The sequence below is a fragment of the Opisthocomus hoazin genome, chromosome 11 (assembly GCF_030867145.1).
Source record: "Opisthocomus hoazin isolate bOpiHoa1 chromosome 11, bOpiHoa1.hap1, whole genome shotgun sequence".
Taxonomy (NCBI): Eukaryota; Metazoa; Chordata; class Aves; order Opisthocomiformes; family Opisthocomidae; genus Opisthocomus; species Opisthocomus hoazin.
Genome location: NC_134424.1, coordinates 7,046,868 through 7,069,959, shown reverse-complemented (window position 1 = coordinate 7,069,959; position 23,092 = coordinate 7,046,868). Strand labels below are relative to the sequence as shown.

At 45.4% G+C, this 23,092-nt stretch overlaps 1 protein-coding gene across 3 annotated transcripts in view; it reads left to right on the top strand.

Moving 5' to 3' along the window:
* LOC104331374 (monocarboxylate transporter 2) overlaps positions 1-22,808 on the top strand; it is a 28,377-nt gene extending 5,569 nt beyond the window's left edge. For all 3 annotated transcript variants that reach the window (XM_075432496.1, XM_075432495.1, XM_075432497.1), the window contains exons 3-5: positions 11,593-11,736; positions 16,598-17,473; positions 20,309-22,808. In XM_075432496.1, coding sequence (XP_075288611.1) covers positions 11,593-11,736; positions 16,598-17,473; positions 20,309-20,601 — 1,313 coding nt within the window. In that variant the 3' untranslated portion in view covers positions 20,602-22,808. The remainder of the gene's footprint in view (positions 1-11,592; positions 11,737-16,597; positions 17,474-20,308) is intronic.
* Positions 22,809-23,092: the final 284 nt, after the last annotated feature.

Here is a 23,092-nt window from a genome sequence, read left to right as displayed (position 1 = left end):
GCAGCAGTAAATGGCCGTGGTTTGGAAGGTGGCCGTGCAGATGGAGAGCTTTCCTCAAGAGTGCATGGGCTCCCCTGTTTGCTCAGCTGGCTTCAGGGAAAGGCTGTGGTGTTGCTGTCCCTCCCCGGTGCTCAGCCACGTCTCCGGGCTGTGCCGTGGCTCTCTGAGCCGGACTCAGGGCAGCGAGGCTGGCGTCCGAGCAAGGGGAACTGCTCTGCGAGGACTGACCCGGCCGGCTGGCCCGGCTCCCTCCGTCCCCAGGAGCTCAGCAGCCGGGCTGCCCGCGCCTTGGCAGGGCATGGAGGGTCTGATGCTCTCGCTGATGACAGCTTGTGTTTGCAAACGTCCTCAGGAATCACTCCCTCGTTTCCTTGGCACGCTCGTCGGTGTGGGGACTTGTTTGTAGGCTGTGCTGCTTACTGTGTAACAGAGCTTATGTTTGCATTTCGTAAATAATGCAAATGAAGCATATTTTCTGAAAATACTTGCATGAACTAACCCAAATCTCCACTGGAGTAGCTCTGTTGATTTTGACAGCATGGATTCAGATTTACAGTGACCACCTGAGGCTTCGGCTTGTGGCACCAGAGCAGTTCCAGTTTTTCAGACTAAGACTGAAAATCAGCAGCCGAGACAGTTTCTGCCCTTCGCTGTTTGCTTAATTCCCCTAGGAAGCCATTTTACACCAGCCGAGGCTCTGGCAATATATATTGCAGAAGTTTTAATGTGTCTTATCCCCCAGTTTCTTAATCTGAACTAGGTTGCAGAAAACAATTCTGTCACTATAACACAGGTAGTAAAACAAATTAGTGTGCAGTAAAGTGGATAGCCTGGACTTTACGATAGGGTACTTGCAGTTCTCGCCAGCGTTCATGCTCAGCAATTCCACGTTTCCAGTTGCAGAGGGCAAACTGGGAGGTTTGTGAGTGAGGAGCACGGGGGAACATTGCTTTTCTGTGACCAAAGCCTGCAGGGTGAATCCCTGTCCATCTGATAAAGAAGGATTTCTGTTTTGCAAATGTTTCTGCTTTTTTTTTTTGTCACGGACAAAGAGCTCATTCCTTACCCCATATGAGAAAGGTATTATGGAGCAGAGTCTTAGATGGATGGAAGGAAAAGGAACCAGGATGCGTCCATAAGGAGCCTGGGAAGATGCCATCATCCTTCCCTAAAGGTGCTTTCAGCTGCAGCTCAGCTCCCAGGTGTCAGGCTCTGGGGTGGGTGAGGACACACAACATTGTCAAAATGTGGGGAGCGCCACAGGGCACCCGTCGTGCTGCTGCGTGCCCCTGGCAGGGTTTCCTTTTGCAAACTGCCTCCTCGGACCACGCTATGCCAACACAAGACCAAGGTTCCCAAGGTCTTGTCTCATGGCAGGAATGGGTTTTGCTTGAGGAGACAATCTTAAATAATATAATCGCAAACCCGAAAGCCTTTGGCCTTCACGCCTCCTGACTTGGGCCGTGTGCCCGCGTCGTGTTGACAACACCAAACTGAGCTGCCCTTTTCCCATTTTTAAGGGTGACACACTTCAAGTTAGGCCACAGACGAGTCCCCAGAGATAACCATTGCCCAGGGAACGCAGGAGGCAATTGAGCTCCCAGGAAAGAAAAGATAAGCAATATTAATTTGCTAGCAATTTAGTTGCCCTACCCAGCATTGGGGGAAGCAGCCAAACATTCTAAAAATAAGAAATACTGATCCCACTAATTTAACAGCGGCAATGTTCTTGTAGCCGTTACGGTCTCCTCTAGGGCTATAAGAGAGGTACGAATAGGGGGAAGAAGTAATGTCTGTTATTCTAGCCAGCTGTTGGAGTTTGAACAATGAGCCAGCTTTCTGGCACATGTGCCAGAATAGAGAGAATAATTTAATACCTAGGACAGTATCTGCATTTTCAGGTTTGGTTTTTTTTTTTTATGGTGACTATGTGGACAAAATGCTCCTTTCATCATTGTAATGAAACAACAGAAGTCATCTGAGTGGAACTCAGAGACCATATCCTGACACAGTCATTTCAGCTGAGAAGCTTGAATAGCTGGGGCAAGAGCAGGAGACATCTGACCTTTTTTCTCCCTCGTTTTGAAGAATCTCACTCTTTCTTTTGCAATTACTGCGCAGCTAAGCCTTGTGCATGTTTGTACACAGTTTGTAGATACAAATATGTGCTGCTTCTCTTGCCCCTTAATACGTAAGAAGTTAAGTTGCATCAGGACCACACGTTGTTTTTATTCAGTGTGTAGCGCAGTGGAGTCTTGCTCTCAGTCTCGCTGTAGGCTGCTGTAATACTCTCCCCAAAATCTCCAGAGGGCTGTTCCTACAGATCCAAATTTCTATTAAAATTAGGGAATCACCTCCTGTCTGTTTTGCAGAGACAGGACCAGAGAGCCACCTTTTGTAAACACAAGAAAAATGAGAGCGTTTCTGAAGTGAAAAGCCTTATCCTGAAGCCAGACAGTGTTTATTACTCTTGTTATTTATTATTTATTGTTTTGTAATTGGGTGAAATGTCTGCAGATTTAATTCTGGAGATGTTCCACAACTGAGTCTTTTCTCCAAAGAAGCTTTCTCCCAGAGCTTGTAACCGCTTAATAGAGCATCTGCTAAAGCAGCAAGGAAGAGACTGGGAAGTTGAAAGTCGACCATTGACCTTGAACATTTAATCCAAAATTTTATAGCTGTATTTTATTACACTGCTAGCATGATAAATTGCAGTGACGGGTTTAGAAAGCACCTTACAACATGCAGTGGCGTAAAGCTATATTAATAATGAGTTTGATTCTGCAGTTTTTAACTTAATCAAAACTGCCAGTGTTCTCTTCTGGTCTGGTCCAAACCTCGCCAAAACCTTCCCTGCCTCCAGAAGACCCCACCCAGGGCTCTCCATCTGTCCCAAGTGCTTCCAAGTAGTTGTGAAGTACCACAGCAGCAAAAGGGGAAAATGAGGCATGGGAAGGGAGGTGTGGGTTTGTTTCAAGGACAAGCAGCAAGTCCCAGGCCAGGATTCAGGAGGTGGAGGCTTTGCCATGTTTCCTGCTAAAACTCGGTGACGGGGGTGCCTGGCAAATTTGTGTGTTGTGCATGGCCCCGTATTTTGCAGTGGATTTTCTGTGTGTGGAGTCCCAAACGGCCATCGTGGCCCAAGCCCGGGCAGGTCCTCCCTGTGTACCTGTGGCTCAACTGCCCGGTGCTGGGCCTCATCCTTTTGCTTATCGTCACCACGCCCTGGAGTCCCACCAACAGTCAGCCAACCTCCCCGAGTCACTGAAACAAGCTGTCTTCCCACGCTGGGGCAATCCCCAGGGTTGCAGCACCATTACGATCGTGGATTTTGTTAAGGAAGCCAGGTGAGGAATGATTTGATTTCCGTAATGGATGGCGCTGCAGATTCATATACTTCTCCTGACTCTCAGAGAGCACTCAAGCCCTGCAAGGTCACCATGTATGTGCTTATATTTTTTATTTTTTTAAATAGCCCTGTTCTACTTAAAAGCAATAATAGCACTATAGGTTCAGGTGAAATATTTCTGTGTTCGTGGACTTGGTCACAAAGCTTTATCATTTCGCCCTTCATTGGAGCTAGCAAGGTCACCAGGCAGCAGTAATAGAGATGTGATAGACTTAATAAAAACCGAGCTTAATAAGAACGAGGAAGAAGAAAGCAAAGAGTTTTGGTTGGGGGTTTGTTAATACTTCACAGGCCCGGGAGTAACTTACAGTTCAGTCGGCCAAGAGAAGTTCAAACATGTGAAAGCTTCTTCCGCCGGTCAGTACAGCATGCATTCGTGTGCTGCCCCAGGAAGGAGTGCGAGAGCGTTGATGCTGACCTGTCCCGCAGCATTGCAGCTTTTCTGCCCTTGAACACGTTTCCAGGTCTCTTGGTCCAGCTATGTAGGGATTCCAGGAGGTGGACACAGCCTTTGGAGAGCACAGCCAGATTTGCTTGTAGAGAGGTGTATTAAGACCTGTAACGAAGGGCTGCTGATCTCAGGGAATAGGTGTTTCAGCTGCATAGGGGACTCATGTTCTGCAGCTGGGCTTCAAATGACGGAAGGGGTAGAGGTCTGCAGTCCTGCCAGAGCAAAAGGTTAGCTAAAAAAATAGTGGGAAGAAACTCGAAAGACGTGAAGTCGTGACCTTCTGAAGGTCAGCGGCTGTGATCTGCTGTGTGGGTGAGATCCAAACCAGCAGCCTGGGGAAGCCACCGAGTGCAGGCAGCTGCGTGCTCGGCACCTGCGACGCCGTCCCCTTGCAGGAGCGGTTACTTAATTGCCTAAATATGAAGTGACACGAAGGACCTTGGCTCCAGCCCCGATTTTGGAGCTGTTGGCCTGTGGCTTCTCCGTGCGCCGCAGGAGCAGCGCGTGTCAGCTGTGTAATCTGGAAATGGAAATGCCGAAGCACTGATCAGATAAGATTGCTGGATAAAGAAGAGGACGCTTTGTCTTTCGGAAGCTTGGGCCTCGTTTGCTTTGTTTTTCTTCTTTTTTTAACTTCAGGATGCTGCTGTGGCAAATGCATGTACTTCTGATGGGAGGACAGGGTCCCTGGCTTCCCAAGGATGTGCCTGGTGGGTGCAGGGGAGGAAGGGCTGCCGCGAATTGGTTTCTGCTCCACACCATTACACCCGCTGCCTTCTCAGCTGGGTACTGTGCTGATCCTGCCCAGGAGACCCAGCAGCACAGAGCCTGGACCGACTGGTTTGATGACTGAGTAGCACGTGGGCAGGTAGCCTCTCCCATGCTTGGCTTGTGCAACTCAGGGGTTGTGCTGAAACTGCAGCTGTTGCCCCCTTTAACGTACAGACCATCTTCCTCCCCTATGAGGAAGACAGAAAGGCCGCTCGTGGTGACTGGTGAGCTGTTGGAGCTGCTATTGCATATGCTGGACTTCAGCCTCCTTATTTAAAAGTGATTATTTGCAGGGCAAAGTAATACGAACAGAAGGCATCAGGGGAGTTTAGGGGTGGACAGATCTTTGGAAGCTGCCCTTTGGGGACTGGCAGAAGGCTGTTTGGTACAATGGCTGTCACCTGGGGTGTTTGCCTGCTGCTGGTTGTCCTCCAGCACCAGCACGCGTGGCAGTTCTGTCTCCAGCAGCACTGCTTGAGGAAGGACTGGTTGTGTGTGGGCTCCTCAGTCACTGCAGGTGCAAAACAAACCCCCTGAACCAAGCAGTTGAGACTAATAATATGCTGTATTGTTACCAGGTACCACCAATTCTTCTCCGGAGATCTGGAGCAGGCACGTGCAGGGCTCATTTAGCTGATGAGCAGCAGTTCTCCAAGCTCTGGTGACAAACACATAAAAGCATGAGTCACCCAGGTCCTGAACCTTGGACTTCTCTAGTAGCAAGGCAAAAGACCGAAAGTCTGCAGGTTTCACCTCCTCCATCTCTTTCCCCCTGCCCTTGAGACCATGCTCTGTGTTTTCTCAGGCCACCTCCCTTTTGGGCTGTGCATCATTACCGGGCGCAGATCGCTGACGCTGATCCCCTCTGCCTCGGGAGGCTGGTGGATTCTGGCAGCGTGTTAACAACACGGGGGTACTTGCTTCCATTTGCGGGGTAATGAGGAGGTTGCTCTGTTACAATGGGCTGGTACCCTGCTGGATGAATTACGAGGCCGAAGGCAGGGTTGTTATTCCACCAAGGGAATGAGATTATTACTGAGGAAATTGCAGGCCTGCTCCTGTTGTTGTTTTACTACTAGTGTAATAATAGACTTTGTTTTATTAGTATAAATGATTTCCCCCCTCTTTCCTCCCAGCTGAGTAAGCTCTGCTCCTTCTTACATCCCCGGTGACTCCACATAGTCAACGCCAGTCATGTCGTGCTGAGTTCCCTCGCATCATCTGAGTTTTCGCAGCGGTTTGGAATGTATTAACTATCTGGGCAGTTCTTTAGGTGCTGACCAACGTCGCTGTGCAGCAACAGCTCTTCAGAGCCGCTTGTCACCGTGGAAAAGCGGGAAAAGCTGAGCTGCACGTTGCAGCCCCAGTGATGGGGGCACTGGTGGTCCCGAATCTGCCAGCACTGGGGGCCACACAGTGGATTATTTTAAAATGTTGCTGTTTGACCATCTGGACGGCCATCAAACAATCTTACCAGCAGACGTATGATGTTTGCAATGGCTCTGTGCCAATTTACACTGTCAGAAGGTCAGTCTTGTGAAACCTGGAAAAAACCCACCTTGCCCGGAGGTTACCTTTGGGTTACAGGTTCTGTCTTTCAAGGTCTCAGCTCACAGCTGCTTCTCTGAGAGCCCTGCTCAGAAATAGTCCATCAGAAATTCATCCAAGCCAGGTTCCACTGAAAAGGGAAAAATGTTTCCATTAGTACTAGGTTAAGTTAAAAAAAAAGACAAACCAATCATTACAAATAAAGGATAGATATATATATACACCTGGTCAGAGGTATGGAAGAGAAGAATGTTTTAGTCCTTGTTAAAAAATACATTAGTGTTTTGCACCAACACCGGAAGTTTTGCAGCTCATAAAAAATTCATCAGGCTTATTGTGGAAAACAGAAAGGCAATTCAGGTGTCTGTTTTTTGAGCACTGTCATACTTGCGAAAGTTTAAGCCACTCTGGATTGATATTTCTTGTGAAATGCCAAATCTGCGTTATGATCCTGTCTGGATCAGAGTTCAGCAGCTTAAATAGAATGAATGACAAGATGGCCTGGCTTTGTGGAGGAGAAGAGAGGAGAGTCCAGGGTATTTTGCATTTTCTTTATGGTTTTACAATCTCCTCTTCAGGGTCCTTTTCACTTCTTCAAACACAAAACTCAAGGTGAACAGTAATTGGACAAGCTAACAAATGAGTTAGGGCTTGCTGTATTTCCCACCGGCGAGTTGCTGTGTTTTGCTTGCCACCGAGATCAGCTTCTTTGACATGGCCTTTCATGTACCAACTAACAACAAATGGAAATCTGTCACAGGTATGAGAAAATAGAGGCTTTATACAGGACAGGCACTAAACCAGCATGATTTATATGGGCCGAGGACAGTGCTTTACATTACATCAGTCTTCCAGGAGTGCCATGATCCCAATAGCATCTTCAGGGGGTATTTGTTGCGAGCTGTTGCTCTCCAGAGTTTTACTGCAGACAGAACAACCCCTTTTGTGTGCACCCTGCATGGTGAGGCTCAGCATCCCCTGTGCCCTCCGCTGTCTGTGTCACCCCTTGGGATGGACGATAAACAGTCACCACAGCTGGAAGGTGACCAGGAGAGAGGCGGCCACTTGCTGGCTTGTGGAAGTGGCTGCCTGGTTTCCTAAGGCTGGCTGGGTCTAAATGCCATCCCTTCCCGCAGCGAAGCACTGGCTGCTGCCACCCCCGTGTCGGCAGCCTTGTCCTTGTGACGTACTGGGGTGCAAGAGGGTGATTAAGTTTTACTTCAAATTTCCTCATTAGAAGTTGTGGTGCTGCCGTGGTGGTGGGGTTGTGGGGACAGCGCTGGGTGGGTGACACTAGCCCTGGCTGCTCCGGTCCCTGAGCAGCCATGTATCGGGGACACGCTCAGCAGCTGAGATGGCTTTTGCTCCTTCCTGTGACTTTTCAGGGACTCTGACAGAGTTCGTGTGGCTGCTTCTGCAAGGTCAAGCCAGGTAAATGGCAGCTTTCTGAGAGCTTTGCCAGCTGTTTCTCTTGCCCTGTCCTCACCTGCATCTATAAATTAAGAGGCAAAAATCACCCCAAATCCTGTTAGCTTCTCCTGCCATCCGCTTGCAGAAGAGAAGGATGATTTACCTTGGGTGTCAGGACAGGGAGCCTGTGGTTCCTGCACGTTTGACCAAGCAGGTGTTAGCACGTAAATGTGCCTTGGGAGCTAAGCTGCTCACGTTGTTACCGTAATTGGTTTCTGTGTGGTAATGTACAGTATCTTTATTCTTTTCATGCAGACTGAATAACTGCTAAATGACAGGTTCTGCTTTTCAATTCCACCGTGTTTCCAGGGGCTGTCACACTTTTAATTTTTGCAATAGCTGCAAGCAAAGCAGTAATCATGTTTCCTATTTCCCACAGCTGCGGTGCTGGCTTTGTTGTTCCCTCTTAATTCCTCTGCCTTGACTTGAGCTAGCTGATGTTTTCTGGAGCTCCCCAGAACACTGCTGTGAAAGTTATCTAATGCTTGATGGCTAGTCAGCCCCATATGAGAAATACACGACGGGTGGCACGTGGCAGAGCAGGGCAGGAGAGGTGCGTTTTGATCTGTTGGGTGTGATGCTGATCACGGAGGACATCTGGCCAGGGTGAAGGTGTGCACATCTGCACTTCGTGCGCCTGCCCAAACTGGCAGGGTTTGCGTGCTGAAGTGTGCACAGCTATGTGACACATTGCGTGCGCCAGCTTCGGCCGAGAGAAGGGACAGCTTTTGAAAGGCTACTCCATTAAGGCCTACGGACGTTTCTCTAGGTCCAAATGACTTAAGTGGAAGTAATTTTGGGGATGTGCTTTTGCATTTGCTTCACTGCATTTGAAAGGTCTGCTCAGTACTATTACAAAACCTTTGGCCTGTGAGCAGCAGCTCAGGGAAGTTTGTTTTCCCAGCTGTTTGAGGCATTGGGTTGGATTCTCTGGTGTCTCGTAAAGTGTAGGACTAGCTGATGCTTTCCCTGCAGATTGAGTGCTCATCATGGCCTTTACTGTGGATTCTGCAGTGGCTGGAAGGGTTTAGTCCAGATGCTCTGCTCCTGTTTTGTCCTCTAACTGGCTGCACTTAGTACCTTGGAGGTCTCCAACCCTCAGACCTATGTGGGTGAGGCTGGTCAGGGACATCAAATACTGTCGCTCGCAAGTGCGTGCTGTGATCCTGTACGCCGTGCTTTAGCAAAGCAGGCTTGCAGGACCTGGGCTTAAGGTTTCAGGCAGCAAAGGAGAAAGGCTTGTGTTGCTTCTGAAGTTCGTCACAGTTCCCTGTGAGCTCGGCCCAGCCCAGGCAGGTAACACCTCTGAGACCACAGCTCTCCCACCTGGACTGGCAAACAAATGGGACCGAGTATCCCCCCGCAAAACCGATAATGCTGGTTGTAGCAGATGAAGGCTGTTCCCTGAAGGTCACGCAGACCTGCTGTAAAGCATTGCTGAGAGATCACACAAGACAAAACAGGGAGCAATTGTGGTCTCGTGGCTTAGTAAGGCATCGCTGGGAAGCTGGGATGCGGTTGAGGACACTGCACATTTGTGGAGGGTGCCCCAAGGGTACAAGAAGGGTGCTCTTGTTTGTAAAGCCAGGGGTTGGGATATGAACTTTTGCTTTTGTCTGCTCCAGCCTCTACCCTGGGTTGTCTGTGGAGCCAGGAAGCAGAGCAGAATGTGACCCACCCTCAACCCCTTCCAGCTCAACATCTGCTGTCATAGTCCAAACCCATCCTTACTGATGGCTGAAGCCAATACGACAGCTTATGGACTGGAGAGGGACGTGGATCCATATACCCCTTCTCCTGAGGTGGATGCTGCAAGAGTGGGACATATGAGAGCCTTTTGGTTTACTTCTCATTGCAGGGGCTTCTCTCCCCAGGAATGGTCCTGAATCAGAGCGGGAGAGGGGCCTTAGCAGAAATCTTGTGGGCTTTAAATGCTCTGCTCCATGGTATGACATCCTGTAGTTTTAGGGCTGATGTGAAAGCTCCCTTCCAGCAGGAGGGATAATTGAAACCACATTTTCTTAGCTGAGTAATTAGATTGATTCTGGAGAAACGCGGACATGTGGAAAATTGAAAAATGGAAGAGCTGTGTGCCCTTAGGCTGCAGACGAATGTGTTGGTGCCTTTCCGAGGAGCACTGGGTCAATCTATTGAATTACAGGACACGCTGAGGCCAGCTCAAGCATGATGCAAATCCAAGCCCTGACCAGGGGAAACTCAGTGAGAAAGGGGTCCCATTCCTGCTCTGCTGATCTGAGATATGTATCTTTTCCCCAGAACTTCTCACTGAATTCTGTAGTGCTCTGTGCAGCAAAAAGTTGCATGCATGTGAATCCAGTTACAGGATTAGAAGAAAAAAAATCTCTTCACATAATTATACACTTGCAGAAATTTTAATTGAACGGCACATTCGATGGGACCAGCTCACAGATCACACGGTAACAGGGACGCTGTTAATACTGTGCTTGTGTGTGTTTCATTTCTGAGTGTTTTGACCTTAGACATTTAGTGGAAAGCATTTTACATGTTATAGATATAACAATGGGCTTCATTCCCTAGATAAAAGCAGTCATATCTACTTTTTTTTATTCTTACGCATTATAACAGCTGAGAACTTGTTTGGATGCCGACAGCCATGCTGAGGGGATATTGGGGTTTTTGGGTCTGGCTCGTGTGCTGTGGTTTGCAGGGTCTGGGAAGAGCTCTGGCACTATTTCTGGCTGAAATTATTTAAGCAAAGGTAAACATCCTACCAAATGGCTCTGTGGTGAGGTAGATCCCGCAGTCAAACTCTTCAGGGACGCCTGTAAGCTCAAAATACCCATTTCCAGTAATCTGTATGTGGACAGCGTGGGCTGTTCCTAACGGCAGAAAAGAAGGCAAACAGGCACACTGGGCTCTGAAACACCATTGCTGTGTGCTGAGTAGCACCAGGTAAGAAAAGATACTGAATGCTGCCTGTATCCCCCTGCTTCATTTCCAGCATCATTTTGGCAGCATTTTGGTTCAGGGTTTTTCAGTAATATAGAATCTTTTTCTTACATCTCATAGCTTGACTTCTGGACTGCTCTTTCCTGCTCAGTTTGCTTTGTTTCATTCTGACTCCTCAGCCTGATCTAACTTCAGAGGTGGCTCTGCTTTGAGCAGGAGGTTCGTCCTGAGACCTTCAAAGTCTCCCTCACATATATTGTTCCGTGATCCTGATTTTTACTGGTCCTCCAGTTGGTTGAGACTACTATACGCAACACCTCCCTCCTTTCCTCCTCCATCCAAAGCTGCTGGCATGTTCCGCTTCCTCGGATGTAAATGCTTCCTTTCAGAATGCAGTGTCTTTGTTAAGCCATTTCCCACTTTCATAATTTTGCACTTTCCTGAACCACATCTTTACATAAATGCAAGACCAAACTGGTTCTTTTGAGCTCCGGCTAATCCATCATCCCAAATTGTTTCTACATACATAGACTGCCATTAAGATTTAATTAACAACTGTTCTGCTGAAGCTTCAGTCCTGGTCAGCAGTATCGGAATTGCATTAAATAGGGGCATTAAAAATGCAACAGTATTCGTGATATCAGCCTCGTAATATGAACCACTGCTTTGTGTGTTTGGTTCAGCATCATAATCAATCAAGAAGCTCCTATGCTGGGATCATGTGTTCACTGATTTGTTATTGCCGTTTTTCTTCTCTGATGACACTTTAAAGTCCTGGGGGCAGGAGCTGTCACCGACTACACAGCCACTGTGTGGCATGGGACATGCTGCCATCTCCATGCAACATGGATCATCTCTCTCTTTTTTTCCACTTTGTTCCTGAAGTCACCCTAGAAGCTGTCAGCAGCACCTCAGGGGCACTGATATTGCAGAGTTTTTCCTGCTTTGTGTCAAACATGCCCTTCTGTCAGAAGATACCTACCTCAGGGACCATTTTGCACTCTTTCCCCAGGTCCCATTAGCAGTATTTTAGTAAACCGCTATGGCAGCCGACCCGTGGTTATATTCGGAGGCCTGCTGTGTGGCATCGGGATGGTCTCAGCCGCCTTCTGTACCAGCATCCTGCAGCTCTACATCTGCGTGGGCTTCATTACAGGTAAGAAGAAAGCATCTCCTTTCCACCCACAATTGAGGTGCACTTCTGATGGTGTGGGGTGTCCACACTTTGGCACCTCCCCCAAATGCAATGGGAAGCTGGTGAGATGAAAAGCTGGTGGGACAAGGGCCCTCACTTAGTAACTCTTCTGGATGAACTTTAGCAAAGAGCATATCCCCTGCCAAGCACTGTGTTCCTGGCTGAACATCGCGTGCGGGATCTTAGCAGGGGATGTGCTCTTTGCAGATGAGTGATCTCAGCCAGCGGCAATGGTGAGGATGGCCATCAGTGCCCACAGCTGCTGCTGAAGCAAACACACGTTGACTGCGCTCTGCCCTGGGCAAGGCAAGCCCTTCGAGATACAAGTGCGACTATGAAGAATGCACCTGTGTTCCTATATTACTGTGCGTTCTCTTCCGTCTGTGAGATATATGAAATGAGATTTCAGGGGTTGCTTTGCCCTTTGCCTGCTTGTGAGGTTAGGAGGTCCTTTATCTGAAAATAATAACTACTGGAGTTGGTTGAAAAAGTGCAATATTCTCCCTATTGAGAAGAAACCCACCTATATTTCCTTATTGAAGTTATCATTTCAATTGTAATATGAAATTGAAATATGAATTTCCATATTGGAAACTCAAACAAGAGAAGGCATAGGCTCAGTCCAGCATCTTTAAAGCCTGCAGGTGCTGGATTATTGCTTTTAAAGGTAGATGGATTGGAGTTCTCCACCTGTGTGAGTATAGATGCTTACCTGTAAGCACTTTTGCTTTATTATTTTGGCTAAGGTACAGCCAATGTTTCTTCCAGTGCAGCTAGGACATCTGCCTGAAAACTTGAGAGAACGAGTTCAAAATTGGCTTTTAAGGTTTCAAGGTGTGTGTTTTAATGAACGTTCCTTATCTCTCTGCAGCTGCATTGTGTTGCTGCTTTCTGAACATGAAAAGTGCAAGCTCAACATTTAAAATCAGTAAAACCAGCCACTAGCAAAGTAAATTGGGACAGAAGGTTTGTCACCCTGTTCTCCTAAACCGATATTGCTTTATTAAATCTGTACATTAGTGGATAAATCTTAATGAAGAATTCACTCTCTTGAACCTTACTCTTTCTAAGGAGAGTCACTGTAGTTAGATGAAGCTGTTGTGTTATTACTGAATGAATCTTGCAGGTTCCTTGAAAGAGATTCCAGAAACAAAGTGATGTAAAATAAAAATAACCAATGTCTCCCATGGATAAGTTCAATATTTATTGATGCATGAGCTTGCAACATTCCTTGCTAAACAAATGTCCTCTAGCAAGTTGACTAATGCAGGATTAGCACATTGAAACCGTAAATCCTTTGCTAAAAATACATGCATTTTGGCGAGCAGAAGGGCTCAGGCAAGGAACAGCGCTGTAGGAAGGCACCAACACCTATTTTCAAAGATACTTGTCTAAAAACGTGCCAGGAGAGATTTTTGTGCCTAATCCCTAATTTATGAATCCATTCTGTGATTCTGTTATGAAGACCCTGCTCTTTTTTGGTCCTTGCACATCTTTGCAAATCTGGTTGTTGCCCACCCCAGAGCTCTGACAGCACGAGCTGTGCTCAGTGCACGCAGGTAACCCTCATGCCAGCAACAGGGTACAGGGGCAAACCGTCCCCATGTCTCCTCGTCTTTAATGCTGTGATGTCTCCTCAGAGCAACGCACATTTTTTGTTGTGTACGTCTTTTCGTCCCGCTTGCTGAATGAGGGTGGCTGTAAGGATGAGGTCTTGGCTAAGAACCCATCATTTCCAGGCACGGTGTGTGTGCTGGGGAAGGAGTATTAAGTTGACAGAGAAGGGAAGACTTGTGATCCTGCTAACATGCTTGATGCCTCTAATTATGCTTGAAGTGCTTTCACTGGTCAGGCCTAACACGGAAACATTCAAGGGCAATTATGAAGCTGCCTGCTCATCACGTGGCTGAGACAGCGTTACTGCACGAGAGACTTCTGTAAAGGTGATTTGCAATGACGGTAAAGCAACCTGTAAGCACCACACTCTTTCTAGCCTCCTTCCTACTAGCCTGAAAAGGAGACAGACAGACTGACATAAAAGACCGTGTTCGTGTAATTCACAGGGATGGAGATAAAAACAAGGTAGTTGGTACTAGGAGGTCTCTACTACAGTCCCGTGCCTTTGGCATATTAATAGAAATCTCTTCAGAGGAGCAGAGAGGGAAGTGTCTGTTTACGGTGGAGGGATTAGACATGGCAATCTCAATTGCGGTCTTGATTATGTCTTTTTCCATTTGCATGCGGAGCAGGAACCGGGCTCTGCTGTCGGAGGCAGCTCTGAAGCAGCTCTGTCCTTGACAGCACTGAGCTGTGGTCTGCATGAGGCACTCTGCATATGCTGTAAAAGCCAGGTTCTCTTCCTCACTCCTTTACCTATAGCACTTAGAAAAAGAAATGGGGTTTGCAAGCTGTCCACCTGGATAAATGCCAGCCTGGGTACATTAAATAGGCGTTTCGGCATGCAACCTCTTGTTCAAGTCTGAGGTAGAAGCAGCAAAATACAAGGCAATAACAAGTGGTCAGAGTTTAGTTCAATCTGTACCAATTAGACCGCCATGAAATAAAATGGGATCCAGGGTGGAGCATGTTGACTAATGAGACTGCAGTCTTTGCCTCAACTGTTAATGCTGAGCATTGAAATACCTGCCAAGACCTTTCCTTGCTAATAAAGTAAGAACAAGATCAATAGCTACACAGCTTAGTCCTGTGGCACCAGTTACTTCTTTCTAATATGAGGAAGATGTATTTAGTCTAGGGAAGGATGCTTCCTCTGGCCCAGGCTTGCTTCTGTTCTTGCAACACCACCAACAGACCTCTCTGTCATATCCCTGGGGAGAAAATGTGGTTATCTGAGTAACAATTTCAGTCATGGAAAAGCTGTTGTAGTTTCTGAAAACTGGAATGAAATGCATATAAATATTTCCAAATAAAGTCAGCCAAAAGCTTGAAGTAAATTGAAATTCCAGTCAAGTCAATTTGCAGCTCTCCAAATTTAATTAATGGGAAGAGCATGAGGTAATATTAAATTAGTTTCGTCCAACTGGCAAATTAATGTTCACATAATAAAATATGTGAGTTGATTATTGTTTAAGTGGGTAGCTGGCATCCAGTCTGATTTTCCTTCTCTGCACAACATATGGTAGGTCCCTACCAAAAATTATTCTGTGGAAAAGATGGTTCAGATTCTGCCCTTACCTACCAGCCTGGGAAATACAGAGTTAAAGCAAACTCTAATCCACTATGTTGTATTTTCTCAGGTGAAGGAAGATGCATTCCTATATCTGAGCACCGTTACACCATGTGTTGTCTAACCAAGGCTGTGTTTTACCTCCATAGTTCCCAGGTCAGCCCTCTCACGGGCATGAACTTGTCCCCTTATGCGTTATGAGCAGGCTGAGCTTCCCAAAGACATGCTCTACCAAATCTATGGCCTATCTGGAACAGTTCATGCTGAGAATGTGTTTCATGTCAAGACTAGTTTTAAAGTGTTGCCATTTAAATTTATCTTTAATGTTGTAAACTTCCAAGTAATTTAAAAAAATAGACTCTTAGACTTGGCAAAAATCAAAATTTTGTAAAACAGTTCAAACTGAAGCTATCCAACATTGGTTCAATTCTGCTGCATTGGTTGAATTCTACTCTATCAGCGACTAATGATAGTGTTCCTTAATTAATTTTGAGGACCTTGACCTTTCCAAATTCTCTTCTGTAAAGCCATATGCCTAATTATGTACTGCACAGTTAAACAAACTAATTATATAGACTAATGAACAAGAAGAAATCTGCATGACCCTATTTTCAGGATTCGTGTTCTTTGGTATAATCACTTCAAGGATTGCATTTCTGCTTTGTTCTAATGTGGCTCATTCTTTCTTGGATGACAGGATGGAAAATATGTGGCATGATTTTTAAATGTCATTTTGATGGAATTCTGGAAATCTAACTTTTTAAGGAAATACTACACATCATGGAAATGTTTGAAAAGAAAAGATTATTATATGCTAGTGCTCTCAAACAGAACCACAGAAAGTTGAGACCATCACAGCATTTGGTATCTCTGCCTTCAGATTTCACCTGTGCAAGAGAAGCTGGCTAACTGAATTACCAATGCAGCTTTATAATACCATTTATATATGTAAAAGCAATAAAAATAAATTTTAATTAAAAGAAATGCTCTAGGGTCCTGTTTAATTAGCATCTTCAGTAGCTGTTTTGCTGTGTACTTGCAGACCTCTTAATCTTTTGCATCAGACGTGAATTGCTCACACCATCAAATCAGTAGCAGCTGAGAAGACTGATGTTATTTTCTGTGGTCTGTCAGCCCGGCAGTAGCATTGGGTGCCCACGGCCCGTGGAAGGGGGTCCCAGCCCCAGCTGCCCATGGGAAGGATGCTCTTTGGTGGTTAGCACCGTCCAAGCCAAAACAACCTTCCTCAAACTGGGAGTAGTCATTTTTTTTAGTAGATCGATCCTCTCCTCCAACAAGGCTACTGTGTCTGCACAAAACCAGACAGCTTTCATTGAGGGTGTAGTTTCAATTTATTCTGAAGCAAACTCTTTGTGCTAGGTTTGCCACCCAAGAGATTTGCAGGGCAAAAGGACGGGGTGTCCTCTGACTGAGAGTGTCTTTCTGGAGTGCAGTTACCTAAACGCGTCAGCTAGAAGCTTAGGGTTATCTTGAGCAAGGGTTGCATCCAGACTATAGTGTTCAAGAGCCACTAGTGGACCAACTGTCCATGAATTTGCCTTAAATAATGAGCTGAATGAAGATAAATGGGTCTCATCTTCCTTTGTTTATCTCAACTATGTTTCTCTGTTCCAGGATTTGGTCTTGCTCTCAACCTCCAGCCATCAGTGATAATCATAGGGAAATACTTCTTGAAGCGAAGACCCATTGCGAATGGCCTTGCTATGGCAGGGAGCCCTGTGATGCTTTGCACCCTGGCTCCTCTCAACCAGTTCCTTTTTGACAATTTTGGCTGGAGGGGCAGCTTTTTAATTCTTGGGGCAATTTTATTACACTGCTGTGTGGCAGGAGCTCTTTTCAGACCCATCAGGGCTGCCACAGCATCAGTCAAAACCCAGTCGATTGAAGAAGGGAAGGGTGCTCTGAAAGAAGAGGTCACTGAAGATGCCATGGAAATGAGTAGTCCCACAAATGTCCCCATGGAGGGCAAAATGGAAGAGGAAGGAGGAAAGGACTGTTGTGAAAAAATCAATCAGTACCTTGATTTTTCCCTCTTTAAGCACAGAGGCTTCTTGATTTACCTAATCGGAAATGTGCTCATGTTCCTGGGTTTTTTTGCCCCCATTGTTTTTCTGGCACCCTATGCAAAGCACATTGGCATTGATGAATATTCAGCTGCATTCCTTCTTTCAATCCTTGCTATCGTGGATATGATTGCGCGACCTACCACTGGCATCATTGCAAACAGCAAATGGGTGAGGCCACGGATTCAATACTTTTTCAGCTTCTCCATCGCTTTCAATGGCGCCTGCCACCTTCTGTGCCCGCTGGCTTCTGGCTACACGGGGCTCGTCATCTACTCCATCTTTTTTGGCTTGGCCTTTGGCATGGTTTGTGCCATGCTCTTTGAAACGCTCATGGACCTTGTGGGAGCTGCCCGGTTCACAAGCGCTGTTGGCCTGGTCACCATTGCGGAGTGCTGCACAATACTGCTGGGACCACCTATTGGAGGTGAGTGTATTTTCTTCCTCTGCTTGCACTGAGTTGTTGCTTATATGTAGACTCTTGCAAGCACATTTTGTAAGAAATGGTTCTAAATGTGTTTTCTCTGCTTCTCACCCATCGTTTTTCCACTAGTTATTGGCCAAAGAAGGCAGGTCCCTAGGTATGGCCTCCAGTATTTCCTCTTTACTCCTTTCTGTGTAGTTCTCCAGTTGACATCAATGGTTTGGAGCGTGATCTTTTAGTCCCTGACCCCTTTAAACACTTGAGATGAACTTGTAGAGTGGGACTTCCTGCAACACCCAGAACCTTGCACTTCTGACAACTCCTCCTGGAGACTCCTGTTGCAAAAGGCTGGAGTCCACCACAAGTTAAGCACAGTAAAAATCATCAGTTCTATGAAATCCTCTTGTTGACTCAAACCTAACCCTTGCTATTTGTCTCTAAGGCTCTGAGTACTTCCACTCATGGATTTCACTCATCTTAGTGCATCTGATAGATTTAAGGCTGTTCTGAAATTAAAGAGAGGTTTATTTCGGATGGTATGCTTTGAAATATCAAAAGGCAGAGACCTTTAAAGGTCCATGCTGACAATGTGGAACCTCCAGCAGGGCTTACAGTCACCTGAAGGTAAGTGGAAGCAGTGATCTCCTGTGATTTTAACAGCTTCTGATTCTTTCCCTCTATAGCATGCGCTCGCTTCTTTTTCTACAGGGAACACACCATATTTGTCTGGAAGACACCATATTTGAATCTAGCATTTGGCTCAAGTAAAGCCCTTGCCAAATCCGAGCTGGCTGTGAATTAAATGACTTTATAGGTGACATCCTCTCAGTGCATAGATACCACCCTATCTATGTGCCCTATCCTGCAGTTCGCATTTCACCTGTATGCAAGCTTGAATAACTGGTTTGGAAACTGGTCATCTTTAAATAGGCTAAAACATTTAATTGTGTGTGCTGTCTGTATTTGGGTGTATAAAATTTGAACTCTGCTAATTCTTTTGATATGATGGTATCATAATAAATGCACAGAAAGAAGGCAGTTTAAACCCATTTCCTGGATTCAAAACGGAGATCTGGCTCCTACTCTGTATGACACATCTTGCAGAGCCATTTAATTCTTCATATTACCATGTAGCTCATACAGTGTGACAAAAGCAGCTGTATCTTCTTGCTGTCTTAGAGATGCATTATTTAATTAATGACAAACAAAAGAAAATACAATTTTAAAATGACCATTTTCTGAATGACATAATTTTCTGTGTGGAAGATTAAGTTAATGACCATAGACTGCTAATGAGGCTAAACCAGTTCTATGTGATAATTAGTAATATTAGTTTTGTAGGGTTTTCCCCACCATTTTAATAAGCAGCAAATTTATTGGTTCTTTGGCATTTTAATAACCTACTGCAGGGTTCTGCTTTAATGAACTAAGTAAATTGTTCCCAGTGTGTTTTATGACTTTATCTTATTCTCAAAGGAAAAGAGGCAAGACTATCCTACTGTTGAATTTTCCAATACTCATTAAAACTCTCATTGAAACCTATTTAGGAGACCTCTAGGTCATTATTCTGATTAGCAGAAAAGGAAAAAATGTTGCAATTAGCATTTGGTTGATGTTTCACCAGTAACATGAAAAGTACAGTGCATTGAAAATGGTGTACCAAGACGTCTAGGAATGATTCAGGAAGAACAGTGACCAAAACCAGTTTAAAATTATTATTTTTGTAATCAAGAAATCTATTTTGTGGCCATAAAATCACTTGTTAGCGTGATGTGGTGGGATAATTAATCATCAGCTTTTCAACATTAGAGGTCAGTCAGGAAGTAATTGAAGGTCCCTTCTCTTAAGGAGGAGAATATACTCCAAAAAGTCAGAGAGCTAATGGATGATGAGTCAGTTTCAAGGAGGACTATCTATACTGTGAAGGCCAGGTTAGGAGTGGGTCTTACTTTAATTAGGATTTGAGATGTTAAGAATGGTCTGTGTTGCACCAGTAAATGGGAATTAATGCTCAGGATCATAATCCCAATAAGATTTGCATTACATTTTGACATAATGGAGAACACTGACATTTCAATTAAGCCATCTCCCTTCAATTACTCTGTAACTCCGTAGCAGAGGCATTAACCTTTGAGAGGAAACTGTCACATTTGTCTTGGCCTTGAAATTATCTGACACTGACAGCATCATCTCATCTTTGCTTTCCCTGGAACTAATGTTTTCCAGTTCCACGCAGTACACTTTCATCTATAGATCACAAGTGTAAATTCTGAAAGGGCAGCTGTGACCAAAAGCTGAGTCCCCTCTAATCCTAGTGAATGACCCGTGGTGGAATAAATTGGAGGGTCTTTGTCAAGAGTCTGAGATGAGACCCTGTGGCCAGGTGCCATCTCATGAAGGTCTTCCCAAAAGCTGCCACTTTTGTTGGCAGCGTGAGGACTACCAAGTCAAACGCACATCCTTGTAGTCGATCATTGGTGTCAATGGAGACGCTATCTTGCAGACTTCGTGATCAGAGGACTTAGTTTCTGTGTGGAAAAAACAGGTGCCCTGAAAAGTCCAGACTCTGCAATGTAGGTTCTCTGTCCCCTTCTACTTAACTGTACAAATTACTGGTAATATTACCTATATCAACATTAACTTCGCACAGGCCACATAGTGGAACATGTGTGAAGTATTTGCAGGATCACAGTATTTGTGGAAGAGATCAGAAGTACAGAGAATGTCCTATTTTATCCTAAAGCCATAAGGGTGCCCCTTTATATTTAGGATGCGAAAACACAATATTCTTGCCTTCACCTCTAAGTTGTTTTGGTTTTTTAAATATATGTTTTACAGGAACTCTTATCGATACCTTTGGGGACTATAAATATATGTTCATTAAATGCGGAGCTGTGATGGTCCTGGCAGGAACCTTCCTGTTCATCATGAATTATTATAATTATCGTATGCTTGCCAAGGAGGAGAAGGAAAGAAAGGCAAAAGAAGACGACCCTAAATCTGTAAGGACAGAAAATGAAGGCAGAAATAACTGGAACAAAGAAACAGCACAGAATGGGCCTGAGCTGGAACCTTTGAGAGAGGAACAAGAAATACAAAAGAAAGAAGTGAATGGCACAAATGAAGTTTAAAACTGTTCTCATGGACTGAATGGGAAGTTACTTCTGAGTTACTTGACACCAGCTGTGAAATCACACTAGGTTTTTAAATTTTGCCCTGTGCTGTGCCATATGCATCCTCTTTGTTGTAGGAGAAGTCTAGAAGAGAAACAAGTCCAGTTTCTTATAAAGTTCTGGGACACATGGTGCGGTACCATTAGTATACCAAAGGTCCTGCAACATATCTCTTCAGATACTTCCCATTTTCCAGAGGGGCCGAGTAAGGATGTAACTGACACCCCACTTTTATTCCCAGTACTACAGCTTTACTCGTTGAAAAGGCCAACGGCCATCAGAGTCAGTGTAGAGCCCTTCCAGCAGCCTGAATGGGCTTTGCATCGAGTGCTGTGGTGGCTGGATCTTCTCACCAGGCAGTCAAAACTCTCTTTAACTGCAGTGTCAGAATTATCCCAGGGATTTGGTGCTGCCTTCCACTGGCAGCTGCACTGTGACTTGCGCTTCTGCCTCATGGAAATGTCAAATAGACCTCACACTCATCTTTAATACAACATGAGGGAGCTGCCTGAACAGAATGAGGGCAGTACACACCTGTGTGTGAAGTGGCAGCACAACAGCCTGTCCTTCTGGCCAGAGCATGTTAGGAAGGAGCTAACTTGGGGTGGCTCCTCATGGCTTGACCAGAGACTTTCTCAGGGACCTCCACATTTAGCAAAATGCCTTGAGAAAGGTGGCATAATGCAGGGGGCCAGCACAAGGCTGACATGCTACAGGAGTCCTTCTTCCAGGTCCTTTGTCTATGCGGGGCAGAAGCTTGGTCTTAAAGGGCTTAAACTCTGATCTACATTTAAACAGTGCAAATTCTTTAAAATCTTCCCTAGGAGGTTACACAGGCCTTATTACCCAATATCTGAGCGCCTTACCATTTTTAGTGTGCTTTTTCTTTACAACATCCTGGTGAGGTGGTGTTGTTACAATTAATTGTATAAACGTAGAACCAAAGCACAGAGGAGCTATGGGCATCATTGCACCAGTGCATAAAGCTGAGGCATGCCAGACCTGAAACGGGATCTGCTGCCCTGAGTCGGGCACCTCAGCCATCTGCATGAAGGAAAACATTGGCAGCTGGGGGGGGGGAGCTGAGAGCCTGCCTGCTGAGCACAGGTACCCCCCGCTAGAAAATAGGAAATACCATGGATAATCGTGCATTAAACCACAGCCCTCTCCGCGGTGCAGCCTGCTTACCTTGTGCATCGTACTACTCAGGATCAATGATTTTAAACACCGTCTTGGAGCTGCAACCTTGTGCCATGATTTTTTAACGTGGTTAGGTTGCATCTGTCCTGGAGGGAAGCCAAACACAGCTGCCTCCTCCTTGTTTGGGCCGGGTTAGGAACCTCCCTGTTGCCAGCACCGCAATACGTGGTGGCCTTGTGCCATCCTGTTGCATGAAATCAGGTTCCCCAAGGTCAGCGATGCAGAGCTGTGGCTGAGGCCACGTAGGAGACTCTCATCCAGTGGTAATAATTTTGAGCTGGGAAGATCCGGACTCTGACAGCAAGCACTGATGTATTTTATAATAAGCAGCTGTTGCCCAAGAGCCATGGGTGCTGAACATGGCATGATGTAGTTGAATCATCAGCCTTTTGTGGATTTAGCTCCAAGTGACTGGATAAAAACAAGGACTTTTGAGGCAGATCACTCAAATCCAAAGCTAACACCAGTCCATAGGCTATATCTCCTCTTTCTTTGCTTCAGTGGCACCCTTATGTGATCAGATAGGTCTTTCATGACTTTGTCACTGAAGAATTGTATTTAATTATCATCTGTATACACACTATGAAGAATAACTTGTAGAATGAAGAATAACTTGTAGAAATACTTTCATAAATACACTATAATCTTAAATTTAGATCACTCTTCTTGTACAAAACCTTTTCTGTGAAATCTTTTGTTCTGCTAAAGAAAAATGGTCTTTGGCCACTGACTTCAGTAAGATATTACATAAGGATAAAATTTAATATCTTATATTTTCTCTGAAAACCAAAATCTATACAATATATTTAGGCTTTTGTTGCTGTGTTTTTAATATTCTTTATTTCTGTCAAATACACCTATGGCTGTTCAGTAAAAAAGGTTGTTGATAGGAGTTCCTGAGCATTTTCCAATATACCTTCTGGAAGCTTTAATATACTTAATAAAACCCTTTTAAAAAAATGAAATGAGTTTACACTTGCCTGTTTTGATCTCCAGTAATGCTGCCTTTATATGTGGTAAGGAATATATCCTCATAGGGTTTCTGGTCCTGGCTCCATATACATGGTAATACACCTCCTGTTCATAGCCTGTTATTCCAGGACCATCACTGGGAGCTCCTTGCCACAGTTTCTTTGACATTCCCAGTGATCTGAGCCAGCCTCACTCACACCTCTAGTTGTGGGGGCCCATAAGAAGTCTGAGAGCAGCTGAGAACGACTTGGCAAGATGATTTTCATACCTTCCCACC